At 38.7% G+C, this 8846-nt stretch overlaps 1 protein-coding gene across 2 annotated transcripts in view; it reads left to right on the top strand.

The window, feature by feature from the left end:
• Positions 1 to 1573: 1573 nt before the first annotated feature.
• mylk5 (myosin, light chain kinase 5) overlaps positions 1574 to 8846 on the top strand; it is a 45626-nt gene continuing 38353 nt past the window's right edge. For both annotated transcript variants that reach the window (XM_072442766.1, XM_072442767.1), the window contains exon 1: positions 1574 to 1718. In XM_072442766.1, coding sequence (XP_072298867.1) covers positions 1589 to 1718 — 130 coding nt within the window. In that variant the 5' untranslated portion in view covers positions 1574 to 1588. The remainder of the gene's footprint in view (positions 1719 to 8846) is intronic.

Below are 8846 nucleotides of genomic sequence, written 5' to 3'. Positions count from 1 at the left end.
CCGCAGTACTGCTCAGCGACCTGTAGAGGCCACTAAACGGCACTGTGACTTCAGCCGAGCTTCAGCAGCAGAAGTGAGGGGGAAACGGGCTTAATTGGATATATTTAGTTGTGACACTGTAGATTTTATTGGTCAGTCTTGACCGCCCTGACCGCACACGCCACTGACAAACGCAGAGACAGTATGACAGTTCACATGACTGTACAGCCCGCTCTGCTAAACGGAGCTTTTAGTCCCAAAGTTCAAGTGCAGCGTTGATAAGAGCGCGAGCAAACACATGGATCGATAGCGCGACGGCGGCCGACGCGCCGACCTTTGACCGCCGAACACAGATAGCACTCTTGTCCCCGTCCTTCTCCTCCCTCGTGTCCTTTATGGGGGTCTTTGTGGCATTACTGTCACAATAAAAGCTCGTAGTTTGCGCAGTGGGCGGGGAACAAGCGAGGGAAGGAATGAACGAGGAGGAGATAAGATGTTTGGAGCTTGGATCTGTCTTACTTCAAACTAAATCGCGCGTCGACCTCGTTTGGACCTGATCAGGTCCGAGTTTGGTTGTGGTTTATTTCAGAACTGGTTTTAGACGTAGTTTAATTCATCGTAGGTAATATTGTTTGTTTTCCTGTGTCGTTTGGAGGAGGAGAAAGGTCGAACAAGCTCGAATTTCATTGGATCCTCGTTTAGTCCAATCAAAGTCGATACAGTAGAGCTATATTTGGTTTCTTTTTGGGCTTGTGAAGCTGATGAGTGATATATTTTAGGACTGTCCAAAGTTATAAAACCACCAACAACAACTAAATATACTTCATTTTAATCATCAATCTCACCGTGCAAACCAATATCTCTTTGCGATTTTGACATCGGCTGCAAAGAAAAGGGCAATTGTAAGATATTATCAATGTCAGAATGGATAAATATTGTAACTTACACGTGTGCTCAATATTTGTCCTCAAGAAAAAGTAGTTACATGGCTAAGTAAAGTGAAAAGTACACATGAAACTACAACACAGAGCACTCGTTACAAAAAGTACACAGGTTTTAGTACTCTTTTGTTCAAAACTTGATTATTTTAACATTTTAATAAATAGACAAATAAAAACATCTGGGAAAAGTAGGAAATCAATTAAACAAAAAGCAGCACAATTTCACAACTTTTGACGCTGTAACAGTTCTCATAATCTGAAGTAAAAGTACATTTTTAAACGTCAATACTTTTCCTTCAGCCTCGTTTTTCATGTCGTACTTTTGCTTTTACTGACCTGCGTCTGTGTCTGCACTCAATACTACTACTACTACTACTTAAATAACTAAACTGAGTACCAGTCCCTCCAGCACTGTCAGAAAGTGTGATGTGGGCGGAGTTCAGCGGCGCAGCGAGCGAATGGGGGGGAGACAGGGGGTGGGGGTGAGACAGGGGGTGGGGGTGAGACAGGGGGTGTGTGGGAGGGTGGGGTGAGAAACTGGAGGCTAAAGTGTCACAGAGACTCTGCAGCGCCAAAGAGAAGAGGAAGTCTGATCGAGCCTGCGCTGGTGGAAATGCCTGCTTGAGTTCTGCACAGAGCTGGACAACTGCAAGGTCTCTCCCGTCGAAATGAACGGGGAGACGGCCAGATATGTTTCCACCTACAGGATGCACTTCAAAACGCCCGCCGCCACCGTCGCCATGGAGACCAGCTGCAAAAGTGGGATTAAGCTGAGGCGCAGTGGTGTCACAAATTCAGGTTGGTGATTTTAATATAGTCAGTAATAACTTTAAACGAGAATGAGTTGGCTCTTAAAAATGAAATGTTGGCGTCTAACTTTCCTCGTGTTGGGTCTGTCACGTGCTTTATGGCTTGAGATGTTATTGGTTCTCCTAAAATGTCCCGCAGTACGGCATTAAACGTGTCCGTCTTGGATTCAGTCCATCTTCATTGCTCAAACGTACCTCGAAGAGCGCGCATTTTCACCGTGAGCGGCGTCGCCTCTCCGCAGATCCGACTCGTAGCGGCGTCACCTGCCCGTTTCCGTAGCGACAGATATGTCTGAAGCCATGCCGTCGAGCCGTCCGCCAGAAAAACCACGCGGCGTACCTGTCACTGCCCGCGTTGTGTCATTTTCCACCATCTAAAGCTGTACGTTTCTTACATTTTTATGATTCAAATCGGTTGAAATTGTATTTAAATGTAGACGTTCAGTCACCAAAATATTTTGACTGGACTTTTGACATATTAGGCTATATTTTACACTTTTTTAATTGTATGAAGGTGATAAAACCCCAAATAAGTTGAATTTTCCTGAGTTGATGCCCTATAAATTTGTACATACAATTTATGGGGCACCAACTAATTTACAGCTTTAGTTACAGCGTCGACATGCCAGAAACATCACCACAAATGTTTAAATTATCATTTAAATTATTGTACGTATTGGAATGTGATCGTCTCCTCACACGACAATGTAGGCGATGTTTCCCCTCCCCCTTCGTGCAGCGTTAACCCTTTCACCTCTGCGTGTCGTGACAGTGAATACGAGCGCTATAAAACGCCTGAAGCAACAAAACCAGCTGAGACATTTGGCCTCGCTCTGAACCCTACAGGTGTTTGTGCATTCGGTTCATCGACAATGGCAATAAACCTGATTCTGATGACCACGTGCTACTCGAGCGGTCAGCATTGGAACGTCGGGAAGCATCTGCTGTGGAACATCTGGGCAGCGGCTAACGATCATTTTTGCTCATCTATTGGTTGTACAGAACGCAAAAGTGAACGAGATGAAAAGATTTTGGCTAAATTTGATCCAGATGAAGCTGAAGCGAAGCCGTTTGAGGATCCTGAGTGTGTTTTCATTTGACGCATTTTCCACGTCGTTTTCGTGGAATTACGGCTCAGTTTCTGTCATAAAACTGCTTTTTTTTCTTTTTTTTACCGATTCATGATTAATGGGGAATATCTGTGGCGGGAGTAAAATTTTGGATTTTAATTTTAAAACATCAACTAATCCCTATGTATTTAAGAAACAGTTTAAAGCAATAACAATTAAATTATATGAATTAACAAATAGTTTTTTTAATACATTTAATCATCGTATAAAAAATCTTTTATACGATTTTTTTTCTTCTCTCTGCTTCTTTTTGATTGCGATGGTAATTTATGTTAACGTAAATAACACACAATTGAAATAAATAAATGATCATTTGAGTACAAGTATACGAGTATAAGTTGCACCAGCCAAAAAATGCATAATAGAGAAGAAAAAAACATATATAAGTCGCACTGGTGTATGAAATGCGGGTTGCAAGTATGAAAACAACAAATAATATCAAATATAAGTCGCTCCGGAGTATAAGTATATAGGTATAAATTTAAGTATAAGTCACACCCCGGCCAAAACTATGCGACTTATAGTCCGGAAAATACGGTAGTAAACTAGTTGGGATTGATATGGTAAAGTCCATCAAATCGTGCTCTGTAGAGATTTGATGAAACGTGCTTAATAACTAAAGACTGACGGATTGAACAGGTCATAACGTGCAAAGTATTAGCAGTTCATATTTCTATTTTTTTCTCAACTATTTCTACTTCTGATGCTTGAAATGCTAAAGCTAATCCAAAATGTCAGCTGATATAGAATGCCTGATGGTAAATAATACTTCTGGTTCCTCCGCCCACCTCCACGAAGACCCCTGTGCGGTTCGTGGTTCCTCCGCCCACCTCCACGAAGACCCCTGTGCATATCCCCCCGAAGCTGTTGACTCTGAAGCTGTTGCTTGTAAAACAAACTCGACACGACTTTGATGTGTTCCTTGGAAAGCGTCCGGATGATGTCATCGGCGGGCGGGCCCGGGCACGTTTAACTCATTAATTTACTGCGAAAACACGGGTGAACTGGTGTAAGAGGCTGTTGTTTGCAGTAAAAGTGAAGTAAAAGTACAGATACAGGAGTGACAAAATACCCAAGTCAAAGTAAAAGTGTTACATTATAAAAGCTGCTAAAGTAAAAGTATTGAAGTACTAAATCTTGATGAGGAGTTCTGTTAATTTGTTTGGTCATTATAGGCGACTTTCCAGGTATTTTTTCTGTTAAAAAATATAAAAGAAAATAATAATCTAAATTCTAAAAAAAAGAAATCTTAATCTATTCAAATTGAAAAAAAAAATACACAAGTGAAAGTAAAAGTTTTTTTGTAAAATCACATTATAAAATCTATTGAAGTGAAAGTGAAAAGGGAAAGTAATTGTTTTTTTATTTTGAGAATTATTAAACCATCTAATTGTTCTTAATCTTGATAAGGAGTTATGTTGATTTTTGCAGGTAATTCTTCTGCACAAAAATCTAAAAAATAAAAATCTAAAAAATAAATAAATTCTTCAATAAAAAATAAAACAATTTAAATCTATTCAAAGTGAAAAAAATACCCAAGGAAAAATGTCCCATTATAAAATCAGCTTCAGTAAAAGTATTGAAGTAAAAAGTGAAAGTAATTATTTTTCATTTTGAGAACTATTAAACCATCAAATTGCATTAAATATTGATAAGGAGTTATGTTGATTTTTTTGTCATTATAGGTAATTTTCCCAGGTTATTTTTCTGTTAATTTTTCTTTTTTTTAAATCTAAAATCTGAAAAAAATAAAAAATCGATTCAAAGTTAAAAAAGTAGTTATGTTGATTTTTTGTCATTATAGGCAACTTTTTAAGAATTTTTTCTGTTAAAAAAATAAACAATTTTTTTTTCTTTTTTCTATTGAATCTATTGAAAATTATTAAGTGAAAAGGTAATTATTTTTTTTATTTTGAGAACTATTAAACCATAAAATCGTACTAAATCTTTCCAGGTTATGTTTCTGTTCCAAAATCTAAAACAACAACTAATAATCTAAAATCTGAAGAAAAAAAAATCTAAATCTATTCAAAGGGAACTAAAAAAATAAACGTGCTAAAAAACAAACCCTTCAGTGCATTTCAGCAGCACTAAAACTGTAAAAAAATATACTTTTCAACGTTTCAGTCCAGTTTGAAAAGGTGGTGGAGAAGAAAGTACAGTAACTGCTCTGAAATGCAGTGAAGTGAAAGTAAAAAGTATCCGCTGTACAGATACCTTAAAAGTTTTCTGGCACGTTTTCCACATCTCTACTGCTGTTGGAAAAAAAGAAGATTCCCCACAAATAAGAAAAAAAAAAGATTAAAAATCACCTATATCTTTCAAACGACAACACGAACAATGCAGAATGTTTTAAGTAAACATCTTTAAAGCGCCCCCTACAGGTTGGACCACTCATCGAACTGAAATGCAGTTGAGATAAATATATTTTCAATGTTGCTAAGTACTAAACATTATACACATTTATCCCAGAATAGAACATTTTTGAGTTTTATAAGTGTACTTCCTGTTTGTAATTGATGACATCACACTAGGAAATTACCCAACAACCACTGGGCCAAGACTCACATATTAATTTAAATATTTGACAGCAGCTTTATTATGCTGAATTAATTAGCTTAGAAGGTTAAAAAGTTGGGTTCTTTTGATGTGTAAATGCTGCATAAACTTTGTACAGCGTGAGCATCCCTGCATCAGATAAAGTCAAAACGAGCCGATCATAAAACCCTGTCATCGGCCCTTAAACAGCTCATGCTTCGGGGCCATTTTTAAAAAAAAACGCCTAAAAAAATGAGCCATGTTTCAAACTGAAGCTGTTCCTTAACCTTCGTGAAGCTGAGACTGTAGTTTTGGACCCTCATGTCTGTTTTACTCTAATTATAAGTAGAAACCAGCTCAGCACAGAGGAATTTAGATTTTTAATTCCGCCTGGATTTTCTTTCTTAAATATATAAATGAGTAAAGCTGGATTCAAGAGGATGGTCTGATTGACACTAAAATGAGCTTGTGTTGGGTTTTGACTATTCTCTTTTTAAAAGCTGGAGGTAAATTAACTAAAAATGAGGTTTAGGGACTTGCAATAAAACAAAAATGTCCAGGTAGAATCCATTAAAAAGTGCTATTTATTTTAGATACATTTTAAAACTGAGCCTGATGCTTCCCGGAACGATTGATCTGACTGTTCAGCAGGAATAAAAATGGAATAAATAAATAATAAGTGCTGGACGCTGGTCAGAGCTCAGAGGGTTTTGAACGGTTTGAACTGTACAGCTGCAGGAGCGAGCGGCGGGCTGAACTCAACATGATCTTCATTAGAGTTCTGACTGGATTTCCTGTTGCTCTGGGCCTTTCCTGTGCACTCTGCGTCGACATGACGACAGCAGCGTGATCCCACAGACTCTCAAAAGCATCGTCATGAACGAACAGAAAGAATGTGGCGAAACAGCAATTTGAAAAAAAAAAACGAACTAAGAAGCTTTATCTGATATAGAAACGTAAAAGGAAGTAGAACATGCAAGTCATCGTAACAATGGAGCCCAATTATGTGTTTTTATTTGTCCGTAGCACGAGTAGTAGAACTAAAGTGTCATAATGTTGTGTTTTTGCTGTGTTTATGAAGAATAGTTATTGCTTTTGCTGTGTTGTCGCACATGTTCACACATTTGGAAACAGACTTATTTTAGTGCTGGTAGTTAAAAAGGTGTGAAATGTCTCATGTCTGTTGTTCCGTGTCGACACAAACTGCATATTTGTGCATCGTAAACGCCGGACAAAGGTTTGATGTGTGGACAGAGCACAAGCGACGCTTCTTTATGTTAGTCCTGGTTTAAACCTGGTTTAGTCCTTGTTTAGTCCTGGTTTAGTCCTGGTTTAGACCTGGTTTAGTCCTGGTTTAGACCTGGTTTAGCCCTGGTTTAGTCCTGGTTTAGTCCTGGTTTAGTCCTGGTTTAGTCCTGGTTTAGTCCTGGTTTAGCCCTGGTTTAGCCCTGGTTTAGTCCTGGTTTAGCTCTGGTTTAGCCCTGGTTTAGCCCTGGTTTAGCCCTGGTTTAGTCCTGGTTTAGCCCTGGTTTAGTCCTGGTTTAGTCCTGGTTTAGCCCTGGTTTACTCCTGGTTTACTCCTGGTTTAGTCCCGGTTTAGCCCTGGTTTAGTCCTGGTTTAGTCCCGGTTTAGCCCTGGTTTAGTCCTGGTTTAGTCCTGGTTTAGACCTGGTTTAGTCCTGGTTTAGACCTGGTTTAGCCCTGGTTTAGTCCTGGTTTAGTCCTGGTTTAGTCCTGGTTTAGTCCTGGTTTAGTCCTGGTTTAGCCCTGGTTTAGTCCTGGTTTAGTCCTGGTTTAGCCCTGGTTTAGCCCTGGTTTAGTCCTGGTTTAGCTCTGGTTTAGCCCTGGTTTAGCCCTGGTTTAGCCCTGGTTTAGCCCTGGTTTAGTCCTGGTTTAGCCCTGGTTTAGTCCTGGTTTAGTCCTGGTTTAGCCCTGGTTTAGTCCTGGTTTACTCCTGGTTTAGTCCCGGTTTAGCCCTGGTTTAGTCCTGGTTTAGTCCCGGTTTAGCCCTGGTTTAGTCCTGGTTTAGTCCTGGTTTAGTGCAGTTGCTCATAAGCTCATAAGTTAGTGGAATGCTGCTCTGACAGAAGCTGGAGGTGTTTTCCCTGGAGATCGTTTCCTGATGCGCCACAAACGAGTCACATGTCTTTAAGTAACAGCTATTTCTATTTATTTACTCTGATGTTTAAAAGGATTTTTTAGCTTTATACTAAATGTATAAATGTGGTAACTGACGGCTTCTAGATAGAGATAATTTCCAAATAAACTGTATTATTGATGAAAACCAGAAATAGTTGATTCATTTTTGACATTTTGATTTAATAATGTCGCTGTCTTTGTTGTGAGAGGTCGTTTGTGTTTTAGAGTCTGTTTAACAATTAAGATGATCAAAATATGATTATAATGATATGGATGGGTGACTAGTCATGATTAAAGCAAGAAAAAATATAAAATTAAATATATCAAATTGAAATTTCGTGTGTAGTTTAATCACAATAATCTGAGGAAAACTTTTACTTCATCATATCAAGTTTTTACATAAAAAGAAAGCGTTTCATGTGTGAAAATGCCCAAAATGTCACATATTTGAGACATTTAAATCAGATTTTTTAATTTCTTACATATTTTCGTTGATATATTATAAAATATTTTTAAAATACAGAGTGGATTTAAGAGTATTTAGCATTAGAGTTAAGTATATCTGATGGAAAATTGGGCTCAAAATTCTACTTTTGCCTCTTAAGGCTTAAGTTTAAATAAGACTTAAAACTTGAATCAATTGAATCAAATTTGAAAAAATCCTTCTAACGCGTGTTCAGTCTGAGATTGTGCCGTTTGGTGAGTGCAGGAGCTGATTTAAGACTGATCTTTATGTCTCTGTGGCAGAAACGAACAATGAAACGTCTTTAGGAGCTGATTTGTCGAGAGAGCAAACTGACCCAAAAAAAAAAGAAATAATGAAAAAATATAGCCGCAAGCGGCAATGATCGGCCCTCGCCACGCCGCCGCCACACCGCCGCCACGCCGCAAGAGGAGATTAGCGCCCCAATTGTCCTTTTATTACGCCTACTGCTGAATCTGTGACGCTGTCACATCTTCTCCCCTTTGTTTTACCATCAAAAAGCTATTTTATTTTGAATTCTTGGCAAAATGTGCGGCTTTGCCGCACAGACACCGTGACTCTTTGAATGAAAATGTGGATAACTTTTGATGGTCCACCCCTGAAGATGAGTCTCACCAAATTTCAGGTTAATAGGGCTGACGCCCTGGGAGGAGTTTGTGAAAGTCTAAAGTGTAAACATGTTCTGGCGATTTCCCCATTGGAATAACATGAAAGGTTTCGGTCATCGTTACGGCAACGCCATAACAATTATGACATGGGTCTCATTGACTTTTTTGATGGGGATGCTAAAATTGAGTTGTGTGTCAAATTTCATATAATTTCGCAA

The sequence above is a fragment of the Eucyclogobius newberryi genome, unplaced genomic scaffold (assembly GCF_026437365.1).
Source record: "Eucyclogobius newberryi isolate DKJ021-1_F unplaced genomic scaffold, fEucNew1.0.hap1 SCAF_13, whole genome shotgun sequence".
NCBI classification, from domain to species: domain Eukaryota; kingdom Metazoa; phylum Chordata; class Actinopteri; order Gobiiformes; family Gobiidae; genus Eucyclogobius; species Eucyclogobius newberryi.
This window is presented reverse-complemented; position numbering and strand designations above follow the sequence as displayed.